General features: G+C 32.6%; 1 protein-coding gene across 3 annotated transcripts; it reads left to right on the top strand.

The window, feature by feature from the left end:
* The first annotated feature begins 301 nt into the window (after positions 1-301).
* On the top strand, positions 302-26,255 carry LOC143080069 (ryncolin-4-like). Of its 3 annotated transcripts, none has more exons than XM_076255730.1 (5): positions 302-654; positions 4,948-5,069; positions 7,373-7,469; positions 9,112-9,276; positions 12,862-13,171. In XM_076255730.1, the coding sequence occupies exons 1-5, from the start codon at positions 360-362 to the stop codon at positions 13,107-13,109; spliced, it is 927 nt and encodes a 308-aa protein (XP_076111845.1). In that variant the 5' UTR covers positions 302-359; the 3' UTR covers positions 13,110-13,171. The 3 variants fall into 3 exon arrangements, with proteins under 3 accessions (XP_076111845.1, XP_076111846.1, XP_076111844.1); XM_076255731.1 differs by lacking the exons at positions 7,373-7,469; positions 9,112-9,276; positions 12,862-13,171 and adding exons at positions 22,421-22,517; positions 24,037-24,201; positions 25,944-26,251 and having other exon boundaries at positions 312-654; XM_076255729.1 differs by lacking the exons at positions 302-654; positions 4,948-5,069; positions 7,373-7,469; positions 9,112-9,276; positions 12,862-13,171 and adding exons at positions 15,557-15,941; positions 17,784-17,911; positions 22,421-22,517; positions 24,037-24,201; positions 25,944-26,255.
* Positions 26,256-26,517: the final 262 nt, after the last annotated feature.

The raw sequence follows: 26,517 nt of genomic DNA, 5'->3' as shown, positions 1-26,517 counted from the left end.
GGCATCGGGAGCTGTTATGTCCCTCGGCGTTGACTCATGTCATTACATACATCCTCGACCATTATAAGAGACCTTGTACACATAACAGGAATATTATGAAAACACCAATAAATTAATACTATATCGATTATAAATTGAACTCAGTAAATATGCACTCATGTTTAGGCGGTGGACTTTTTTCATTAAATTTGTCAAAATTAGATCCATATGATAATGACAAATTGAAATTGACATTTTCATACAACCTGTTACAATATTAATTGAAAGTTTCCGTTTCATATTACAATAAAGTACCTACTTCAATATCATCTTCCTTAACAAACAGCACATACTTTAACAGTTGTAAAATTGTCAAGAAAATGCTGGTCAGACATTTGATTGTTCTCACGATCGGTTCCATATGTTTTGGAAACCCAGATGGCACATACATTGCACCTTTGATAGACGACCCACAAAGAGCACCATTAGTAGCTTTGCTAAACACTAGTAATATCAGTCAAAATATATTGAAATCGTTTGGAAAACAACTAAATGAAAAAGTGGATGAGTTAATGAAGCAAAAATTTGGAGATATTCAACATCGCATTCAAGGATTGGAAGAAAAAAGTCAAATACTCGAGACAGACCTATCTACCGGAACTCAAAATAGAAAAGGTAAAGTAGTTAAACTTCTTGAACTAGGATAAGATTCTGATAATACTTCGAATATGTTCCTTATGTCGTAACTACAATACCCTTCCCTTTTCACGAATGTGACCTACCGAATTAGACTATTTACCGGATTTGTAATAGCATAAGCAACCCCTTTCGCCCCTCTTTTACAATTAGAATAATACATTGTTTTGATTACCGACAACTTTTATGTTATAACAACCGACAAAAGATTTATAACAAATAATTAAATATATCAAGTAAATGCATATCTGTGTGTCACAATTATTTTGGATGGATTTTTACTTGTCTCGACGTGTAAATACTATGGTACAGTTTTAAAATTCTGGTATCATTTATTTTTATAGATTTAAACAGTTGTTTAAAACATTGCAAATCTGTTACATGTCTGTTATTATATGTTATTCATCATTGAACACTCGAAAATATGTGAACAAAACATGACTGACCAGAAGCTAATCGTCGGCTTGAAAATCTAAATACTTTTTTATTTCCATTGTTATGCATTTTATCCTAATTCTATCCAATTATTTGGAAATTTTCAGAAATTCAAATGTGAAGTCACTTTAATTTGTGCGTTTATCGATTTGACTATCGCGGCTGTGAATTTTTATATGCTGGTTTAGGTAATTTATCTTTTACTGTTTTCAAAAGTATGAATTATTCTAAATGATACGGATGTTCTTATACCAGGCAGAAAACCCTAGCCGTATTTGGTACAAATTTTTGGAACTTTTGGTCCTCAATGCTCTTCAACTTAGTACTTTTTTTGCTTTCGAACGGTTTTCATCAGAGCGTCATTGGTTAGTCTTGTGTGGACGAAACGCGCGTCTGGTGTATTAAATTTTAAACCTGGCACCTTTTGTTAGCAATTTTTCGTGTGTTTCTCTGTCCTATATGTTCTCCCGTTTATTTGTATTGCAGTCATATCATGTTATGTTGTAATTTTAATGTTATATTTAACATTGCCATACAAGCGGGAGGTTTGGCATGCCACAAAACCAGGTTCAACTCACCATTTGTTTTTATTAAAATGTCTTGTACCAAGTCAGGAAAATGACCATTGTTATATTGTAGTTCGTTTCTGTGTGTGTTACATTTTACACTAAGTACGCTTACGAAGCAGGAGATCCTGGAAAACCACAAATCGGTTCTAATCTCCTTTGGTGTTCATCCAAAGGATGAATACCTGGATTTATTATCCTTATATTGGATTCCTAAGCTTCACAAGAATCCTTATTAGTAAAGGTATATTGCAGGTTATTCCAAGTGTTCCACTAAACCCCTTTCTAAAGTTCTGACTGCCATACTCACTGCAGTCAAAGAAGGACTTCAGAAATATTTCGAAATGGCATATTCAAGAAGTGGTGTTAATCAGATGTGGATACTGAAAAATTCAAAAGAGTTATAGGTGAATTTACAATATCAATCATTAACAACATTGGTCCAACATTGAAACCTTTTGCAATTCTTTATACCACTATTCCACATACTTAACTTAAAGAACTCGTCAGCTTATGTTTCTCTAAACAAAAAGGGCACTAGACGTTTTAAATATCTAGTTTTGGGCTGGAATTCAGCTTACTTTGTGAAAAATCATACAGAGTCAAGAAAAAAAATATACCGACGAGGATATCACTGCCATGCTGGACTTTTCAATTGACAACATATTTGTTGAATTTGGAGATTTGATCTTCAACAGACTATTGGAATCCCAATGGGTACTAATTGCGCTCCTCTACTTGCAAATTTGTTTTTATATTCATATGGAGCAGAATTTATCCAAGGGCTTGTACAGAAAGGGGAAAAGAAATGAGGCCAGTCTTTTAATTTAACCTTTCGGTATATTGATGATGTACTGTCTCTTAATAATAATATATTCAGTGATCACTTACATTTAATAGAATGTATATGAGAGTGAACTTGAAATTAAAGATACTACCGACACATATAAATCTGCTTCATATTTAGACCTTTTTCCCGAAATTACTACTGATGGTAGGTTGAATACCAAAAGTATTACACACGCGATGATTTTAATTTTCCTATAGTCAACTTTCCATTTCTGCGTAGCAACATCCCAGCGGCACCAGCATATGGAGTACATGTGTCTCAATTGATACGTTACTCTAGAGCTTGTTCAGAGAACGTTGATTTTTTTGAACGAGGAATACTGCTTTCTCAAAAGTTGCTAAGACATGGCTATGAATCAATCAAATTAAGGTCATCATTCAAGAAATTTTACAGTCGCCATCATGAGCTGATTGGCCATTATGACAAAAGTGTGTCAGAAATCATATCTGACATTCTTCCTCGGTCATAATAACCCTACATCATCACCGAACTGAACAAAGAAATAACACGACGGGTGCCGTATACGGTGCAGGTAATGCTTACCCTTCCGAAGCACCTGATTTCACTCCCGGTTTTTAGTGGAGTTTGTGTTGTTTCTTAATTATTATTTATAACTGTTGATGTAAATGTCCTTTGGTAATGTGAGTCTTTGTTTACTCCTTGATTTTGATTGTTATTGTCTTTAATATTGTGTTTCTGTTATCTCCTAGTTCTCCTCTTATATTATATTTGATGTGTTTCCCTCAGTTTTAGTTTGTAACCCTTATTTGTATTTTTCTCAATCGATTTATTAATTTCGAACAGCGGTATACTGCTGTTGCCTTTATTTATGTTGAATGAAATTCTGTACATTTTTATTTGGCTCACCATATCGTATTCCTTTTATATCGTAGGTGTAATAAAAATAAAATGCAACCATTTTGAATCGCGGCGAGCTTTCGTTGGTACGTTATACTATTGTATGTTGTTGTTTTCCTTGTAATTGAAAATAAATCATAATTTATAAAGTATATGATGTAACTAAAAAAAGGCGCACTAGTACATATAAACAAAATGTATATAAATTTTTTATGTTTTCAAATTTGACATGATTCTATGAAGTGGAAGATTGAAATAATAATTGGATACCAGCAAATTCTTGATTTCATTTCTGTGAATAAGCTAAAACAAAATATCTGATACATAACTGTCTCGAAATACAATAATTTCGACATAATTTGGGTCCGTGAGCATGTAGTCCGGAGATTGGTTGTGCATGTATTTAGCATTTTTAGCATGTTGCAGATATTCCTTTTTATTGACTTCTTTTCCTGTCTCAAGGTGAGTGAGTGAGAGCCTGTCAATTTGCATAGGCATCTCTGTTTAAAAGTGTATATTTTGCTCTGCTGTATATGTATTGTTGGTTGCTATCTCATTGACATAAATGCAATATCTCTATTTCTTCTACAGGGAAAACGGTACTATTTATTCTGCCATAGGCGACAATGCTAACATTTTCTAATTTTACCACATTTTATAATAAAAACCTGGATAAAACAGTTATGTGTGGTGTTAGTACTTTATTACTCTATTTTAAAAATTGAAGCCAAATAGTATCATGACCAATCTAAACGGAGCTTGTTTATGTTATCCATGCCCACCGTCATTTTGCAGCAAATTTATAAAATTTTGAAAGCATTGTCGAATAATTCTCTAGAAAATATTTCAATAGGTTTTAAAATTTATTTTGTAAATATAAACACTGCAGTTATTCATAGATAAATGAAAAAATATATTGTACCCTTAAATCCAACCAAGGCGCTCCTAAGTTGACTTCCTTCACCTGTCTTGGGTACACAAAAGGCCAACCTAATGCTGGGAAAATGTAATAGTACCGTTTTCCCTCAGACCACTCATCAGTGAAACTGTTTATATCATATTCAGAATATATTCAGTACAGCCTTTTTAATTCTGTTAAGATCAAAATGACTTTGTTGGTTTCAAAATAAAAATAGATGTTAACCAAACGTATACATTTGAGATGAAATAACCAAAAAGTAAAGCCAAAAATTGACAAAAAAAAATCAGGGCTATGAACATTTTCTTTAATTAGAACCATTTCCTTAATTTGTAATTATCAAAATCATGCATTTTTCGTCTCTCTTGATTTGGATTGCTTGTGAATACCACTACAACAGACATCTTAACATTGTCGACGCAACTGCTCTCGCTAATGTTTGCATTCATATGTATTCCTCAGTTGTTGTGACTTCATCCCGGCACCAAAAGTTGTCACTTTGTCTTGTCATAACTTGTGACTGTGTTTATGTATATTCCAAAAAGATATATGGTGTTTAAATTTAGGGCAAATTACTATTGCTTATTTGTTTAAAAAAGGAAAACATTTATTTTATTGCTGTTATATTTATGTTTATGTTTCAGTGATAAGAGATTGCAGCGATCTTCCAAAGGATTTACGAAGTGGTATCTACAGGATTAAACCCGACAAAGCAGAAGCATTTGATGTTTATTGTGAGATGACAATTGACTATGGCCGTTGGACTGTATGTATTATGAGAATAATCATTACTTCTAAGTAGTGTTGTCAACGATTAAACGGTTGACCGGTTAACCGTCAGAAGGACCGAATAGCGAATATCTCAAACGCTTACCGGTTAACCGAACTTTTTTTTCAATTTTAATAGATTTGATATAAATATGTATTAAAATCATTGAACAATTTTGTTCTATTTTAAAAAAATTATCGTCATGGTAAATAATTTGGCAGATAAATTTTCCAAAATATTGATTGTTATTGTTAATCCAAAAAACATAAATTAAATTAGAACTTAGGCAACTTGTCTATCTCCTCGGGACAAGATCTTAATTAAACATAATTAGTATACATGTTTTTTGTTTTTTTTTCATTAAACAGTAACTTTAAATCAGAAATTCGATTTAATTTTACGACTTACTTTATTATATTTTTTTTTTTATCTAATATTGCGTAGACCTTCATCTGTATGTGAAACCTCCATCGTGCAAGGCTTAGAAATTGTGAAATGCATATCATGGTGAACGTAATTAATGTATACATGATGGTACGAGTAACACGCTTGATCTTAAAACACTCCACATCATTTTTGTAACATCAAGAGAAAAAGAAAGAATCATCGGTTTCAGACATTTTCAAGAAGTTTGTTTATCTTTTCAATCTGAAGTTATTATAAACGCCATAGCAGATACGGTAGTATTACATTATTAAAAGTCAAACTTCGCCAGGAATCCTCATATACAATGCCAATGGACAAACTTCAATTTATCATAATATTAAAGTGACGTACATATGTAGGGTACTATAGATAAGGTTTTCAAACATCAACTTAAACTATCGGTTAACCGGTTAATCGGTCCAACGATCATCCGAATAACTGGTTATTCAAATCAGTTCGATTTGACAACACTACTGCTACGTGTTTATCTAACCACAAGTGCCTAGGATTGTATCAACCTAAACATTTCTGAACGACTTATAAAAGTTAAACGCTATTTTTTTTTCTGTTCGGCGTCCTTAAAACTGTCGAACCCAGAACAAAACTGGCGCGAACTTCCTCAAGTTTCTATATGATCAATTATCGAAGTGCCTCTTTTTTTATTGCTTTTCATATTTCCTTCCTGGGAAAAGATTGAAAAAGAAACGACCGAGTTTGCGTGTATTGGTAGATGAAGCGTCCAAAGCCTAAGGGTTTTCTGGTTTTCTTTATCTCTGTTTCAATTAGGTACCCAAACTACGAAATATAATTCAAGATCAAACGGTTGTCATCCGAAGCAATACATAACGGTGGACTACCTAGATGTCCGCAAATTCGAAAGAGATAAATTGGTTGTTTGGGTTAAATTTGTATCTACTGATCTCCAGATATACACTTCTAGATTAACTTTTTAAGAATGTATACTTTTTTACATCCCATTTTGTTTGTTTGATATCTAAAAATAATTTAAAACACACTATTGTACACATTCTTCACGTACCTGACAACTAAAAACAAATACAAACTTTTTAAAAGGATTTAATGTCAATTAATAAAAACTTTAATTATTCAAGCAATGTATTGCTATATAATGATATGAAAAAAATTTCATAAAACTGCATATACCCAGTTTCATTACCGAGCGTCTTGAAATAAATCTATTCTTAAATTGCTCGCGGCTTCGCAATGTGTTATATGGGTTACAATCTGCTTTACATGTATGTAACACCCTCTCTGATCTGTGTTAATTATATACTGTTTGATTATTTCTTGTTTCATAACTGTATAGTGTTTATCTTTATATCTGATAGAAAACGAGGCATTGATCTTTTCCTCATATGTATTACCCATTAGTGAACTAACAAACAGACAAAGAGAAACCTTGCGGATAATCACATCGACCAAAAATTGTCTTGAATTTGAAATTAATGTTAACACATTGAATTTGTTTCTCTATCATAGATATAAGAAGATGTGGCATGCATATGAGTGCAAATGAGACAACTCTCCGTCAAGGTCACGATCTGTAAAAAGTAAACCATTGTAGGTCAAATTTCGGCCTTCAACACTGGCTCTTGTCCTACACCGAACATCAAGCTATAAAGAGACCCAACATGACTAGTGTGAAACAATAAAACAATTCAAACAGGAAAACCACCTGAATGAATAATCTATAAAAAAGGGAGGACAGGAAACATTTATGAACCACATAAAAAAAAACCGACAACCACTGAACAACAGGTTCTTGATTGGTCTATTTATATTCTAGTTTTTAAACTTGTTACCATAAATCATACATTAATTAGTGATTATATATAATTTTAAACAATTAACAGGTTATACAAAGGAGAGAGAGTGGTGATCTTGATTTCTATCTGGGATGGGCAAAATACAAAACAGGATTTGGTCAACTTAATAGAGAATTTTGGTTAGGTGCGTATGTTTTGGTAAACAGTGTTTATAAATGCTTAGATTGTATGCTACCATAATGAAAAATCAGTAGTGGCATGGCAAAAGAAAACCTTACTCATTGTTACATTTAAATGATATCTTTCAGTTTTAAGACGAAGTATGTTATAGGACACATTGTCTTTCAGCAATCATTGAAAATATGTTAATCGCTTTTAAAAGTCTTCACTTGCACCTTGTTTTTAGTTGAATCAAAACATTATTCACCAAAGTAAACATGCATTTCGTTTTTATGTATTTTATGTAGATAAAAATGCATATAAGATGCTAATTTCTGTATCTTAGCTAAATGAAGCGAACTTTGTGTCATAAATTACCGTACATTTTTTTCTTTTGATGTCCTTAATAAGGAAGTGTATCAGTGCAATTGTTGTTAAAGGAGTAGAGCAGCTAACCGTTTTCAAGACTTAAAAAATTGGGTATCGTTTCATCAAACTATTTCAAAGGAATTAGATATTACGAATTAACAACATGCTGTAATTGGGTAACTATTACCACGTGTATGTTTAATATCAACTTCCGTAACCAGGTTGTCGGCTTTTCAAACTATCCCGGGGTCCGGCGTTTATTGATTGCCGAGTCTTCGGTTCTTACTTGAAAGTTGATATATCCCATCTGACGAAATGAACAACTTCTAATGCAGTAATTTTCTGAAACTTTTAGTTCTTCTACTTTTATAATTGTCATTGCCAAACTATCTTTTATCTTTTGATGTTTACTTGTGATATTTGACTATTAGCTGGATAACCATAAGACAGTGACTGACAATTAACGTAAGACCTACCTGTGTCCTTTAAACTCAAAGTCAGAATAACGGATAATTATTGATAAAGTTTGAATAAATTTTAATTGATTTCACATAGGCTGTTGATATTTGGCACAAGGATGAATAATAACAAGGCGTTGTGTGACGATTGATTGAAAATGACCTGGTTCTATGACTTTCAATGGCAAATAGTTGATGTTAATGTACATCAAATAAACGTATACTTGCCAGGGAAAAACCTTATGTGGGTCGATTCCGACCTACTTGCATAACGGAAAATTGTGCCGAACCTCAACCTTAAACCATATTTATTCTTATCTGCCTTTATACTACCATTCTTGTTCAACAAAGACATTTTCCCCGACATCTGCAATTCCTAAATATAATAACCTATATATACATTCACATTGTATTTCAAATAACATTGACAAGAACTTTCTAGTTCATCAAAGCTTTCCCCCAGGGTATATGCACAATCCTTTATATCATCTCTTAACTGTTAATATCCCCATTGCCAAACCATATATAGTATTAATTGTCACAACAAGACGATTTTCCGTAAGAGTGAAGGTTGCATCTTCTCATATACTAAAATTGTAGAATAAATGACAACTATTTAGATTTTTCTCTATTTGCAATAAATACATATATTTGTTTTCCATGACGGCTACTTTCCATAACTAAATGGTCTTGTGACTTTAAATAAGTCGAGGGAATTCTGTACAAATAATCATGATATCAATATTTGAAGACATATTTTTATTCCACTAGATACATGTTAGTTTATCATGTAACGTCAGATTAATATACCAGAAGGAATAATCAAAATTTAAATTTCAGGGAACGACAAAATTCACATTTTGACATCACAAGGGAGATATGAATTGAGAATAGACCTCTATGACTTTGACAACAATCAAGCTTATGCTAAATATCAACATTTCTACATAGGCAATGAAACGTCAAAGTACAAAATAAATGTCTACGGTTATAGCGGGAATGCGGGTAGGTATTAATTTTTTTTATTTTACATTAAAATCAGGAAACGTGGTCTCTTGTCGAACATAATTTTGTTTTCAATTTGTTCATGACATTGACATTAAGATTGAAATTATTGCTAAATATTGGTATTGAAGACAATTTTGATAACATGTTTTAAAACAATCAGTGAATCAATGGTTGATTGTATATGCTTTATATCTAATGACAACTATACCATATAAATTCAGGAATATCATTAAAGTCCACAATTAATATACATGTTAAATAGATGAAATTAGAAATTACAAGTAATTACTAAACAATTCATTAAATACCGGTAATTACTAGTCGAATTAGTGATTACATGTATTTACTAATTGTTCCAATTCAAAGAAGCAACACTCCAGCAGCATCTGTATACGGGGTATATATCTCCCAAATGACACGATAATCCCGTGCTTGTATTTCCTATCATGATATTCTTGATAGAGGGTTGCTGCTAACAAGGAAGTATTGAACTAAGAGTTCCAAGTGGTGAAGTTGAAATCATCCCTTTTACGGACGCTATCACGAGTTAGTTTACCGTTATGGAATAACCGTTTGACAGATGATATCGGATATGTTCCTTACGTCGTTACTACAACCCCCTTCCATTTCATGAATGGGACCTACCGAATTAGATTTTTACCGGATTGTTATAACATGAGCAACACGACGGGTGTCACATGTGGAGCAGGATCTGCATACCTTTCCGGAGCACCTGAAATCTCTCCCAGTTTTTGTTGGGGTTCGTGTTGCTTATTCTTTAGTTTTCTATGTCGTGTCATGTGTACTATTGTTTGTCAGTTAGTCTTTTTCATTTTTAACCATGGCGTTATCAGTTTGTTGTCGATTTATGTGTTTGACTGTCCCTCTGGTATCTTTCGTCCCTCTTTCAGTAGGTACAGGTAATCACTGATTTTTTTCGTAATTGTTACGGCTATTTACTAACTGGATATTTTTGTTTCAAAATTTGAGACATAATTTAAGAAACTAAACAAGAAAGTAAAGGACTGGGATTGTAGGGCTTACTTTTGGGGTAAAATTTCAAAGGTATTTACAGACTGCATGCTCATTAATTACCGTTAGGATTTTAAAACTGGAAAATGGTTTTTATAATCAAGACTTCACCTTTTATTATTTTATAAGACCTCCCAAACAGTAAATGGGCTATGTCACAGATTTTGGTATAATTCTGAATATGACTTGGAGTCGTTTAGTTATATCTGAAAATCGAAAAATAATATTGTTTATACTTAAATGTCCGTTTTAATGATATAAAATAATCTAATGTTCACCAACTTCGTTTTTTATGTATTAACTAATATTTTTTACGCTATATAATGCGATAATGTGACGATTATTTCGCCATTTGTTTGGTATTTTGTCACTTAGGACACAACTTTATTTGATGTATACCGTAAAAACGAAGTTGGTAACCCTTATATCATTCCATATCATACATATATAGAAACAGAAATTTGACTACTTATTTTGAAAGAATTAAATCAATAATAATTCAGAAAAAAAAAGAGATAAATGCATTTTTTTTTATTTGCAGACACACTTTAACAAGCCAAAGTGTATGCCAAATTTAATGAAATCTGTGACATAGACTATTTAAGGCCGTAACCTGACCTTACTGCTTGCAAAAAAATATGTATTATACAGGTCATATTAAAGAGCCCTTTTGTAGCAAATATTATTACCCGTTCATTATATGTTTAGTAGGCAAGCTATTAACGTACTGAGAGTGTCGGATTTGAAGCCAATGACACTTATCCTTACAAAACACCTGTCCTCAGGTCCTGAATTGCGAACAGACAAACGCAGACCGATATTATAATTTCTGGATATATTTTGAGCTTTCTACTTAAAATTTGGCAATGTGCCTACAATTGTAGTTCATATTTATATCGTTAATCACAAATATAGATGGGAGAGGGTATGAGCATGACACAACTAGTTTAACCCCACCGCATCTTACATAGGCCTGTCCTTAGTCTAGATTTAAGACTCCAAAGGGGGCCCAGGAAAGGGACTTGGTAGGGGCTTAGGGATAACAGAGACAGACAGAGCAAGAGTTGCACATTAACCCCTCACTCTTTATTACAGCAATTGATTTAATAATTTGGACTGTTAAAATAGCTTGTATGTGTTGAATTGTTTTAAATACAACAGAAATGTCTTCAAAACCATTACTGTACAGTGAGTGTCGTTTGTTGCTGTGTTATATATGTTTTTTCCGGTTGTTTTTTAGGTAAATTAATAAGCCGCTGGTTTTCTCGTTTCAATTGTTTTACATATGTGATTTCGGGGCCATTTATAGCTGATGATGCAGTAATGGTTTTGCTTATTGTAAAAGGCGATACGAAAACATTTAGCTGTTAATTTCTGAGTCATTTTTGCCTCTTTGGGAGAGTTGTCTCATTGGCAATCATATAACATCTTCTTTTTTCTTACTTATCTTGAGAGATAATTGTGAATATCTCTTGCGTTTTTGTGTGTGTGTGTGTGTTTTTTTTTTCTTGTTCAATCTACTGATTATGGTATGTTTGGCATTAAGACTATATAGCATATATTTATTGTACGATTTGAACAACGTCTCAGTAAATAATTAATCTTTATCAGAATTAATTTTTCAGTCAATATGATTCAGACAATTTAACATTTTTAAGGTATATTTTAGGATGATCACTTCGTAATAGTATTGACTGAACTGCAAATCATTGTTTCCCGTAATTTTGATCAGCTGATCATACAATGCAAAATTGTTTTATCAGTTAGTAAATAGGTGTTAAATTTCATTAAAAAAAAGTAATTACTGGTAATAACTGGGCAGTTTTAAGAATTGCTTACAACAAGTATTAACTAAGTGCAACAGGAATTATATTTTGTTCCTAAATTTTAGTAATTACGTGTAATTCCTAAATTTTATTAATAACGTGTAACTCCTAAATTTTAGTAATTACGTGTAATTTCCAATTTCATCTCCATGAATATGTATACGACACAAAGCATGAATTGTTTCATTTAGGCTTGCATATATTTTTCGTTTACGTATCACATACTTCCACGATCTTTCCTAAAACATCAGTTACAAATAAAAATAAAAATAATAAAACTGTTAACATAACATGTTTAATGAAGTTAATATTGTTAGTGTTTTGATCCTCAAACGTTTGAGTAGTTTTATTCATACCAAAAATAATGTGTAAGAATGAAAACAATCTAGTTAAAAAAATATATCAAGAGTTTTGTGTACTCTCCAGATAAAGCAACAAAAACGTCTACTCATCGCCACTTTTGACACACTTTTTATGATGGGTTTTTGATTTTAATCAAAATGTGTTTGTCAGTTTGATCACTGTTTACATCAGTTCAATAGAGTAGGAAAAAAAATCTGAAGTCAAGATTTATGATTTACACTAGTACTTCAAAATGAATTCCATCGGGATTCGGAAAATCTCATGAGTTTCATTCGTTCGACTATCGGAAGCGTCTACAAGAGGATCTTTATTGTATTTATTGTGTCTACATAAATAATTTGTCAGACTTTTCTTCGTACAGGTGACGATCTCAACTACAGTAACCGTGGAAGGTTTACAACTCTAGACAGGGACAATGATGACGCCAAAGATAATTGCGCTCGACGCCATCCTGGTGCATGGTGGTACAAAAATTGCATGAATTCTAATCTACATGGTCATTATTATATAAAGACGCCTGTTGGATCTTGGAATGGTGTAATTTGGAATTCATGGAAAGGCTCTAAATATTCACTAAAGGCTACTTCTATGATGATTCGTAGACTATAGAAATATTTAATGGTTACAATATTGAAAAGTAAAAATTCAAATAAATATGATGCATTCGATTACCAATCTTCTGGCTTAGATATTCCAACATGGTGGACTGTTAGTCTAAAATTTATCCGTAATAATGAAGATACAAAAATAATTTTGCCCAGTGTTATATGTTCTAGTAAATAAAAAAATAACTTTAACTAAAATTTTAAATGATTATTGACTTTTAACAACTGTTTTGATATCGATTTTAGAGCTCAACTGAATATATGTGAGTTTATTGGAAATGCGCATATGTTGCATAAAAAGGAGTCCTATTATTCAAAAGTACGGTATTTCTACCTCACTTGCATAGGTGAAGAAATCTGTAAAACTGACTAACGCTGAGGGATCTAATCCACACCCATTCTTTCGATACAGTTGAATTTAAATGATGGGCGATTAAATAACCTACACACTTTAGAAACAGACAAAACAAACCATCAAATGATGTCAAATTATGTTTACCTTGATCAGCATCCATAGTTTGGTATGTTTAAGATGGTCTGATTTATAAAAAAAACCACAAAACAAATATATCATAAAATATCAATGAAGTTATACAAAAATAACGATTTAAAAAAAAATGTTGAAGACATCAGAGGGTCCTTAAAATTATCATATGGACAGGAATCAAGAAGAACTGCATGGTTCTTGGTGTCAACAACCTATCCAGTGTGTAGTGCCAGTAATAGATTATAGATTTATTATTGCCTCAAAACTTTATTTCTTTGTTCAATGCAAGTTCACGTTCTTTCTTTTCTGTACAATTTTTAATATATTTTAAAAGTAAAAGTAAAAATGCATTTGTAAACGAAAACTCATCATGTATACCAGGCTTATAATTTGGTACGTCTTCATAAGTTCATTCAATGCAAAACCAATGTGCTTTTTTAAAGGATAAGATATATATTTCGAACGCATATCCGACATATGTATAAACGAAACTCAACGTAAAATAACGCAACATCCAACATCACAAAATAAATTAGAATGCTTAAGTTTAACCACAATTGAATTATTGGGGTTCTCTGATATGCTGAATCTTAACATGTATTTGATTATGGGCCCAGTTTTCAAGTTGGTCCTACATTGTAATTGAGGTCCAAAATTAAACTTTGTTTGATCTCAACAAAAATTGAATTCTTGGGGTTCTTTGATATGCTGAATCTAAACATGTACTTGAATTTTTGATTATGGGTCCAGTTTTCAAGTTGGTCCAAATTGGGGTCCAAAATTAAACTTTGTTTGATATAAAAAAAAATTGAATCCTTGGGATTCTTTGATATGCTGAATCTAAACATTTATTAAAATTTTTGCTTATGGGGCCAGTTTTCAATTTGGTCCAAATCGTGGTCCAAAATTAAACTTTGTTTGATTTCAACAAAAATTGAATATATTGGGTTCTTTGATATATGCTGAATCTAATAAAATTGAGAATGGAAATGGGGAATGTGCCAAAGAGACAACAACCCGACCATAGAAAAAAACAACAGCAGAAGGTCACCAACAGGTCTTCAATGTAGCGAGAAATTCCCGCACACGGAGGCGTCCTTTAGCTGGTCCCTAAACAAATATATACTAGTTCAGTGATAATGAACGCCATACTAATTTCCAAATTGTACACAAGAAACTAAAATTAAAATAATACAAGACTAAGAAAGGCCAGAGGCTCCTGGCTTGGGACAGGCGCAAAAATGCGGCGGGGTTAAACATGTTTGTGAGATCTCAACCCTCCCCTATACCTCTAGCCAATGTAGAAAAATAACCATGTATTTAGATTTTTGATATTTAGGCCCGGTTATCAAATTTGTCCACATTGAGGTATAAAGGGTCCAAAATTGAACTTTATTTGACTTCATCAAAAATTGAATTCTTGGGGTTCTTTGATATGCTGAATCTAACCATGTATTTAGAGTTTGGATATTGGACCATAATAGGTAAATGTCCAATTTAAAAATTTTAAGTTTTTAAGTTTAAGTTCTTAGATCACATTCATTCTGTGTCAGAAACCTATGTTGTGTCATCTATTTAATCACAATCCAAATTCAGAGCTGTATCAAGCTTGTTGTTGTGTCCATTTTTGCCCCAACTGTTCAGGGTTCGAACTCTGCGGTCGTATTAAGCTGCGCCCTGTGGAGCATCTGGTTCACAACTATAAACAAATAAAATTTGGATCGATAGCGGGAAAATTCAAGTCAAAATATGAAATAGAAGCGCACTTTTATACACAAGTGTTTGTATTAGAACACGCTGCATATACCTCATATCGTTAACAAACTAAAGGATGTATACAATCAAGAAGTTTAAACTTTGTGTCCAATAATTATTGTGAGGTAAGTGACACGGAACGTTCTTTCTTATTTAAATATAATCTAATCATACAAATTTAAATACCAATAACTTTGTTAATATTTATATCCTAATTAAGATATAGAATGTTTTGAAATATATTAATAATGGAGGCTAATCTAGTTATTTTGTCACTGTCTGTAGTGACACTGCTATGTGCATTCTATGGGTATACCGTAGAACAAAGAATATGTCTAATTAAAGACGAGTTGGTTAAAGCAGAAAATCAGCACATTAAGGAAATAAATGAAATGAAAGTAGAATTAAAATCGAATTCAATGACAGAGCAAAATAGTGCACATAGTAAAGAATTGGAAGACATAAGACTTATATTGCAAGAAACTGCCGATGTTTGCAAAAAAGAATTATACGAAATAAAAGAAAACATTACGCCATTTATGAAGGAAAATATAAAAACCCGTTACGAGAAACCTTTAAATGGTTTTGGAAAAGGTAAGCAAAGTTCAAAATATAGAACATAACTACACAAAATGTCATTGAAAATAATTTTGAAAAGTATTCATCCCACAAAACTAATTATTAATAACTATACCTACAAGTGATAGCGACAACGACAGGTAACATGTAAGTTGCCGTTTAAAAAATTGTAACGATTGTATATAACTGAAAATGTACTAGTATTTGATTGTTTTAAAAAGAAGAAATAAATTTGCCTTTATGAATTATTCCTTTTGTTTTTGGCGATTTATATCCCCTCTTATTTTGAAATAGAAGTAAATAGGTCTTTTATCGTATTATAAGTTTTCTTAGTAAAATTTGAAAGTTTCTAAAAGATTGAGTGGTACCTGAACCTTTCGGGAGATACACACTTGGGCTATTTGGTTACATATTTATGTTAAACAGATTATATTTAGGCTAATGACAAGTCGACATCTGAACCAAATGTCTACATTTCGGCTTTTCCTTTAATGTAAATGTAAACTACATGTAGCATATCTATACTTTAACGATATATTCTAAAATAAAATTCTCTCTATGAGGTGTATTTGTTTAAGGTTCATGTGGACCCTTTGGCTAAAATGGCCCGCATCTGTAAAAATTTTCAGGCATAGCATGCCCTAGATAAATAAATTTCAAGTATGTTTTATGTTTTAGAAAAATAAAAACTTACCATGATTTTGCAGTACACTTTTTTTTCATTCCTCCAGAAGGTGCCAAAATAAACTAAGTTGGGAAACAGGTTTGAGAACTTCCCCACAGGTAATAATTGAAGTGAGCGGTATTGATTGACATGGACAATAGATGGACAATATATACCTAATAATAATTGGTGATTTAACTGTGTACCTGAGTGGACCATATCAATGGAAACTCAACTGTTTGTTAATTTAACCATCTTCTGCAGGGACGAAAAAAAGTGCACGGCAAAATCCAGTTAAGTTATAAATTTTCTCAATCATACAATGCATTTGAATTCTTTTTATCTAGTGCATGCTATGCCTTAAAACTTTTCCAGATGCACAGGTTTGTCTTAAATTTGAGGTGAAAATACAGCCATTTTTTCCATAGGGTCCACATGAACCTTAACGCACCCCTCTAGTATATGCCTGATATTGTTTGCCTCATAACAGCGGGGAATCAGAAGGCGGTATTAGTCAAGTAAATTATTCAAGGCACGTAGTATGGTGTACAACTATATATAACATGGTATAAAACAGCTAGGCTAGCATATAAAAAGCAAATACATAAGCCAGGTCGTAGTCGTTGCTGTGGTCAGATGTGTGTTTTAACTGACTGGAAAGCCCTAGCTTATAGTTCTAGCAGTTTTAGTTAATAATAAAAGAGACTTGTTTCATTTTCATCTTTATAAACAAGCATGTTAAACCACGAAAGTTCTATGTTACTACTAATTTAAAAGTTAAACAAGGGGATTTGGAAATTGTTATACATAACAACATGGTGGGGAAGAAAAGTGATTTTTCCATTCATATCATAGAAGAAAAACCCCAGTTTGCCTATATTTTGTTTTTCATTAAATTTACAACAATATGCGTTTTATTGTCTTAGTGAAACACTAAAAACTTGAATGTACTTGAATTGTAATTTTGTACAGATACTTATGTTGATAGACATCATGTTTTTAATATGTGTCTCTTAATTAAATACATGGATTTTAAGACTGATTTTGTATATCATATCATCAACGGTACCAATTAATAAGATGTAAATACTTGCAGATTTAAGATAATCCTAACATACTTCTTTTTCTTCTTATTTATTTCATCAGACTGCTGTCTCATGTAAATGGTATACTATATTATCTATTATCTACAGCAATAAGGGATTGTAGCGACCTTCCAAAAGACTATCGAAATGGAATCTACAAAATTCAACCAACCAACTTAAATTCAGATGGATTTAATGTTTATTGTCAAATGGTAGTCGACGGTGGAGGTTGGACGGTAAGCTAACAAATAGAAAGGGCTATTGAAGTTCCGATGAAACAAAATACGATAAATTTCAATAGCTTATAAACAGAGAAACCCAAAAGACCTTACAAGAATTGATGTGTAAAACTAAACTGGGAATATCACTTAAACTAAAACCTATAGGTTCCGAACATGCACCTTGTGTTGTAAACAAATATTTCATTAAATTTTAAGATTTCATGAAAAAAAATCAAATTGTTACTTAATAAAAAGAACAGAAATCACAACATCAATGAATATCTTCCTATATTTAATTGAATCAAAAATCCTTTTTATTACGGCAGCGATTTAGTGAAAATATATATTTACGTGAAGCTGAGACGGTTGCAGTACGTTTAGTTTCATAATAAATAGTGGTAGAAACAAGAACAGAAAGCCTTGACTGTTTTAACATGTTTTTGATCTGACAGATTAAAATATTGTATTCAATGACTAAACTTTCTTAATCATATGCCAGCGATATATTCACATCGCAACTAGAATTTGATGATATTTTACACTGACATAATACCTAAAATCGACTAATTTTTTTTCTCCATTAGATTAGAGATTTTATTTACAGCTTGGCCTACACAAAACGTGGCCGTTATAAATAAGGGGGGCGTAGCGCAGAACAACCCATTTTCTGATCAATGGTTTTGCGCTAAAAGTAGATCTTCTATGATTATAATGTTTGACCAAATATAGGTCGTCATATAAAAATTACAGATAACACAACCACCGGTTTTGTGACGGAAATTTGATAAACTCCAAGTTAGTCCTCGATTTCAGTGTGATGTAATATCGCAGTCCAACTAGGCCACGATCGCACTACGATCTGTGAAAACAATCAAAATTTTTACGATCGTAGTGCGATTGTGCAGATCACAGTAAGGTTGTAGTACGATCGTGGTGAGGTCTTCAAGATCGTGATGATCGTTTCCAATTTTGAACATGTTCAAAACAATCGTGGTGCGGGCGTGGCAAAATCAGGTCGTTGTAGAAGCGTAGTGAGGGCGCAGTAAGGTCGTGATAATATCACAAAGGTCGCTGTACCATCGTAGCGGCAGCATAGTGAAAGCGCGATTCTAGTCAGGGAGACTGCGCTAAGATCTCACATCAACTTTACTACGATCATCACGTTCTTACCGCGACCCAAACACGCTTCCACTACGACTATACCACTTTTATAATACGCTTATACCACGCTGTTTAAGACCATAGTAGGATTTCAGCACGTCGCAGGGGCGTAGCTAGAAAGAAACGATGTGGAATCAACTACCACCAATTTTTGGGACCCTATTATGCAGAATCTTTTTTTTTTCGGTTTTCGGTCATTGGACGGTTAAAAGAGGAGCTATATGTAGATAAACATTTATGAATGTAAAACTATTAAAAAATCTTCTGAATATAGTAATACATAAACAACACATATTTGTGATACAGAATTTACTCAAAATTGTCCAAAATCTGCTCTTCGGGTCTGCGCAGAAACAAACTTCTCTATTACTTTGTCAACATTCACACTCGAATCCCGATGAATATGCAGTAAAGCTATGTAACTTTCGTTGTTCATTGTTGATCGTACATTTGTTTTCAATTACATACGTAGTACCGTGACTGGTAGATATCAGGGCCATCATGGCATGGTAGCACTCGCGAGATGTTATAAACCAGCGTACGTGTTCGGCATCGAGAGAGCTCCCAATTGAATTCGTCAAAATTACATGCTAGGTCAGTTTCGTATGTTTCAGACAATATTGAGATTTGTTCGTTTGGGATATTTCCTACAACACGATGAAGCAGATACAGCACAAAGAAGCGATTTTCTGATAACTTGACGCGACTCCACTGTCCAGTTGCCTTATCAAATGGTATATGAACGCAAAAAATAATGAGACTTTCCAATACTGTTTTGGCGTGGTTGCAGGGTGATTGTCTCCGGTAGTCTGTCAACCACATCGCCTCGGCATATTTTCAACGATATCGATGGTATCTGATAATTAATGCCGATTGGTACATCTCATTCCAAACTGATGAACTGTACACTGTAAAATGTGCTCCAAAACTACACATCTTATTCTTAGACTGAGTATTACAAATTCAAAAGTAAAAATCTTGTTAAAGATACAAGTAACCTTCCGATCTTGTCATAATCTCCACAAAAAAATTTATTTTGAAATCAAATGTCGTTATTTAATGATATTTCATCAATTAAAAAAAGTGACAACATAGGTGTTTCCTTTAACATTCAATTTATAAATTTTTATTTTGCCATTTCTTTTTTTGAATGCCGAATCAATGTGAACGCAACTTCGGAGCTACGATCTTTTTCTGAATGAACAGCTTCATCAACACTTGTAGGGAAAACGGTAGTATTACATTTTCCCAGCATTGGGTTGGCCTTTTGTGTACCCAAGGTAGGTGAAGGAAGTCAAATTAGGAGCGCTGTGATTGGATGTAAGGGTACAATATATTTTTTTAATTATCTATGAATAACTGCAGTGTGTAAATTTACAATATAAATTTTAAACCTATTGAAATATTTTCTAGAGAATTATTCGAAAAGGCTTCCAAAATTTCAAAAATTTGTTGTAAAATGACGGTGGGCATGGATAACATAAACAAGCTCCGTTGGAAATTGGTCATGATACTATTTGGCTTTAATTTTTAAAATAGAATAATAAAGTACTAACACCACACATAACTGTTTTATCCAGGTTTTTATTATAAAAAGTGGTAAATTTAGGAATTGTTAGTATTGTCGCCTATGGCAGAATAAATAGTACCGTTTTCCCTAACTAGGTTGTCAAACTAATATCCGGGATAGACGGAAAAGACACCAACAGTCTCCGATTCCGATTGACCAACTCATCCTTCTCTCTTCTGCTTTTTTGTTTTTGTTTTTTTGTTTTTTGTTTTGTGAAAACGACGTGGATGCACGTGCTGTCGTGCCTCCGGATAGCTACACCCCTGCGTCCATGCCGTCCTCATCACGCTGTTCTTACGACCCGACTACGTTCATACTACTATCATCATGCTCATTGTCATTGTCATATAAAAGCTCTCAAGCTTTTGTTTGTCTGTATGTCATTTGGACCTCTTGTCCCCTATCTCCAACGGCTCAATCATTATTGACACATCTGTGTCAATCCTACTATGATCAGTCACTAAAGCACTGTCATTTGATCTTGATGGACCAGCAATAAGTTTTGATTCAAGTTGGATTGGTGGGTCCGACATATATCTTCTGGGTCATGATTCGTTACTATCAGATCTACCTCTAATCTTACCCTTACGTAGATTTTAGTTGCATGACTGCGTTGTTTTTTTACGAGAAACTCTACGTATCTATGAGAAATAGAAGGAATGATAAAGTATTTATATGGAACACGATGTTGACGTTATTGCTGGGAGTGTAGTAAGATCGTGGTACGATCGTAGTATGATCATGATAAGAGCGTGCTATAATCGCAGTAGAAGCGTTGTAAGATCGTGTTGCAATGGGATAAATCATAGTATGGGATTGGTCGTAGTGAAGATGTGATGACCGTAGAAAGATCGTGAAAATCGTATTGAGGTCGCAGAATAAGCGTGGTGAGAACGTGGTATAATAGTAGCGAAATCGTTAATGTTATAGAAGCGTAATGAGGACGTAGTAGCAACGTGATTGAAACGAAAATTTACATTTTCATGCCGCTCATACTGCGAGCTCACCACGATCTGAATTTATTTTAGATCGCGGTGAGCGTGGTGCGATCGGGGTCTAGTGGGACTGGGGCTTATGAGAATCAAAAACCGGGATAACATTTTACCTTTTTCGACATCATTATAAAGCGTTTGATCATCATAATTTTTTTCAAAGTGCTTGTTTATAACCACTGCATATTTAAACAAATTTGAACACATTTGAATAATACAAATACACTTAAAAAAATAAAGAACAAGATAAAAAAAAACTTGATAAGCTTGTAGGGTAGTGAAACATATTTGCCTATTTAGAATGTCTCATGGTATTTAATTTTGTAATCCACACTCGGACCTATATATTAATTAATGCATCTTTATCTCTCCATTGATTCCTTTTAATGTATTACCCATTATTGAACAAACAAACAAACGTAGAGAAACCTTGAGATTAGTCATATCTGACAAAAAAATGGCCTTGAATTGGAATTTACTGTTATCAGGTTGAAATTTATTTTTTATCATGTCCATTTATATTGAAGTTTTCAATCTTATAACCATGAATCATACATTAATTAGCGGTTGTATACATCTTATCATGCATAATACATTAATTAGCGGTTGTTTATATCGTATAACCATGAATCATGCATTAAGTTGCGGTTGTATCTATCTTATAATCATGAATCATACATTAATTAGCGGTTGTTTATATCTTATAAACTTGAATCATGCATTAGTTTGCGGTTGTATACATCTTACAACCACGACTATATCACCAATAAGGGGTTGTATATATCTTAAAACACTCGACAGGTTATTCAGAGGAGAGAGAGTGGTGATCTTGATTTCTATCTAGGATGGGAAAAATACAAAACAGGATTTGGTCAACTCAATCGAGAATTTTGGTTAGGTACGTATGTTTTGGTAAACAGTTTTTATCAATGCTTAGCGCATATGCTATCATCATGGCAAATCAGTAAAGGTTATGGTTGCAGGGAAAAGGCATACCTTAGTTTTATTTGATGTTATTCAGTTCTAAGACGAAGCATGTTATCGTACACACGTTTATTAATTGTTTACTTGTATTAAATAGTACACACAACTTGTATCTTATGTTTTTACGCTTTGAGTGTTAGTTGAAACCAAAACGTACTTTAAAAAAAAGAATATTTAGTTCTTTATGGAGTTTGTTGTTAAAATGCATGTATGAAGATATATTTTTATCTAGGCTAGAGAAAAGAAGACATTTTTTTACCAAATTTTCCACGCAGCTTTTTTTTATGTTCTTAATAAGCAACTGTACCACTGCAGTTGTTACTAGAGGAGCATAACTGTTGACAATTTTTTAAGACTAAAACACAGAATTGGGTATATATATATTATGTCATGAAATGATTTCAAAGGAATTTGAATTAATGAAATTAAAAACATTGTACATTTGGAAGGTAATTATTACCACGTGTATGTATAATATATTCCCTCCAACGGAATGAGCTTCTTGTTCTCTTACAATCTTGTCATGGACAATGCATATTTTATCTTGTGAAGTTTACTTGTAATATTTGGCTTTAAGATGGATAACAATAAGACAGTGCCAATTAACATGAGATTTTCCTGTGGCCTTGAACTTTGACCTCAGGGTCAAAATAACGGATAATTGGTGAAATTTTCGTGTTAGGAAAATTATTTGTTTTTGCATACTTTTCGGCTATTGATATTTAAAAAATAAACGTATGCGATCTTACTTGCCATGGACAAACCTTCTGTTTGGTCGATTCCCACCTACTTGTTTAAAGGAAAATTGTGCTAACCTCAACCTTAAACCATATTTATTCTTAAATTGCTTGATAATACCTTTCTAGTTCAACAAAGATCTTTTCCTTGACATACGGAATTCTTAAATATCGTGTAAACTATTCATAGTTCTAACAATAAACTATATATACATATACAGTTAATTTCAAATCGCCTTGGCAAGACCTTTTTAGTTCACCAAAGGTTTTATCCACAGGGTAAATGCACATTCTTTCATCTCATTGATTGTTAAATATCTTGAAAACTGTAAAATATCCCTTCTGCAGAACCATATTTATATAGTATTAATTTTCACAACAAGACCATTATTCCTTAAGACTGAAGGTTGTCTAACCTCGTATACAAAAATTGTAAAATAAAGGAAAACTGATAAGTTTTTATCTATTTACCATCATGACCATATATACATACATTTTATTTGGCCATGACAGTTCCTTTCCAAAACTAGGCTGCACATGTGCTTGTTGTGACTTTCAATTAGTCGACGAATTATATACATAATCATGAATATTGAAAGACATATTTTTTATTCCATTAGATTACTTTATTTTGTGTGAGGTCTTATATAACATCAGATTAATTTACCGGAAGGGATATTCAAAATTTTATTTCAGGTAACGACAAGATTCACACTTTGACATCACAAGGGAGATATGAATTGAGAATAGATCTCTATGACTTTGACAACCATCAAGATTATGCTACATACCAACATTTCTACATAGGCAATGAAACGTCAATGTACAAAATAAATGTCTACGGTTACAGTGGGCATGCGGGTAGGTATAATAAGCTTTTATTTTACATCAAAACAGGAAAGGAGAGAACTCTTGTTGAAATAATTTCTTTTAAAATATTTTACTTATTTGTTAATCATTGACATTCCGATTGCAATGATTGCTAAATATATTTGTATTGAAGACAATTTTGATAACATGTTTTCGAAAACTTTTCAGTGAAGAATTGGTTGATAGTATATGCTTAAAATCTAGTGACAACAGTTACTATTCAATATAAATTCAGGACTATCATTAAGGGGCTGGAGGGTATATATATTTTTTAAAATATAGGATTTCGCTTTTTTTTCTATAAAGGAACTTTATCATATACTATTTAAAAAAATGGGTCACCGTTCATTTAAGCTCACAATCTGCGTTCGAAAGAAGCATGCATTTTTGTTAAGGTACTTTTTTTCTGTTGAACTAATAGAAGAAATAAAGGTAATATCGAATTAAAAAAAACCAACTAAATTACATAAATCGGCTTAATTTTACAATTGTTCAGTGTAAGTACAGCTTATTTGAAAAAAAATAATAAAAAATTTAGGTCACCGATGAGTTAAAAAAGATATTTCGATTTTGATGCCAAAAAAATGGCATTTTTTGCACCCAATGGAGATAATTTGGAGTTATTTCAATGATATAAACATTTTAAAAGTCATTTGGTGCCAAAACGAATTGATTTTTTTGGTTTAGTTTTGTACCATATCTTAAAGTAACAACTAAAAGTGTAATAAATAAAATGTGCAATGAAAAAAATGCTCCAATTTGTGTACCCTTAAAGTCCATAATTAATATATATAGATCTAATAGAGCAAACTGTGTTTGGGCTCAATATCATTGCATGCATGAATATTTGTACCTACAAACCAAAATCCTTGTTGGCAAAATCCATTGGCTTATCCATTCAAATAACTAAATCACAAGGCTCCCCTCCGCCTCCTCTGTCGTGTTTAGTGACTATATCAATCTTGCTGTTATCTGTTTTAATCGATAAAAGTTAAACAAAAATTCTGTTTTAAACTCGGTGAAAAACCTCATGAATATGTATGACACAAGACATGTATTGTTTCATTTAGGATTTCTTAACAATGAACTAGGCATGCGCTTGAATATCTTTTATTCGTGCGCGTGTAGGTTTTTTTCCCACACTAACAGAAAATACTGTCAAACCTACAAGCATACTAGTTTTTTCCACATTAAACAATAGATTTTTATCTACAAATGTAAAATTCTAGAGATAAGATTTTAAGTCTGTAAGTGTTATAATCTTAAAAAGTATGAATTATCTCATTTCTACCAAACATAATATGTAAGAATGCAAAAGTTTCCACTTTAAAACAAATATCTACTAGTGATTTTACATACAGATTTTCAGAAAGAAAGTGTTTTGTGTACCCTTCCAGATAAAGCCACTGTCATTAAACACAATCTATATGATGGTTACTGATATTTTCACCAACACGTGTTTGTCAGTTATATTTATATCACTGTTTACATCGTTTTTAATAAAACTGAGAAACAAAATCATACTTCAAGCTTGATGATCAAAAGTGAATGCCATTGGGATTCGGGAAATCGCATGAGTTTCGATCGTAATGTGACCAGAAGACTTTACACGAGGATCTTAACGGTTTCTACATTGAAATGAAAACAACACGTTAAATAATTTCATGCGTTCGAAGCGTTTTTTTCCAGATTTTTCAGACATGAATGATTTTTTTATACTTTTCTTCGAACAGGCGACAGTCTAAACTACAGTAACGGAGGAAGGTTTACAACTCTAGACAGGGACAATGATGACGCTAATGATAACTGTGCTCGACGTCATCCTGGTGCATGGTGGTACAAGAATTGCATGGATTCTAATCTAAATGGTCATTACTATATTAAGACTCCTGTTGGATCTTGGAATGGTGTAATTTGGAGTACATGGAAAGGTCATCACTATTCACTGAAGGCAACTTCTATGATGGTTCGTAGGCTGTAGATATACTGTTTTGGACACCTAGAATTGATCAGGGTGTGGCCACATATTTCGGTTGAGCAATGCATTAATAAAGACTTTGAAAAAAGCTTATAAATGTGCTTGTGTTTCAGATCATTGGATGCATCAATCATTGTAAACCCCTAGTTAATCTGTTCTTGTATTGGAACAAACACATGAATATGAGTATTGCAAAGAGGTTATCAGTGCCAATGCCATTTGGATTTAAAAATTTCAGCGTTGATGCGATAAAACATTAATAACACATAATCTAACATCTAACACAGTGAAATGTTCCTGAAGCTTAAAACAAAAGGTAAAAGACAAAA

This window comes from Mytilus galloprovincialis, chromosome 6 (genome assembly GCF_965363235.1).
Source record: "Mytilus galloprovincialis chromosome 6, xbMytGall1.hap1.1, whole genome shotgun sequence".
Classification (NCBI taxonomy): Eukaryota; Metazoa; Mollusca; class Bivalvia; order Mytilida; family Mytilidae; genus Mytilus; species Mytilus galloprovincialis.
The sequence above is the reverse complement of the archived record's forward strand: the minus strand, read 5'-3'. Positions and strand labels throughout refer to the sequence as shown.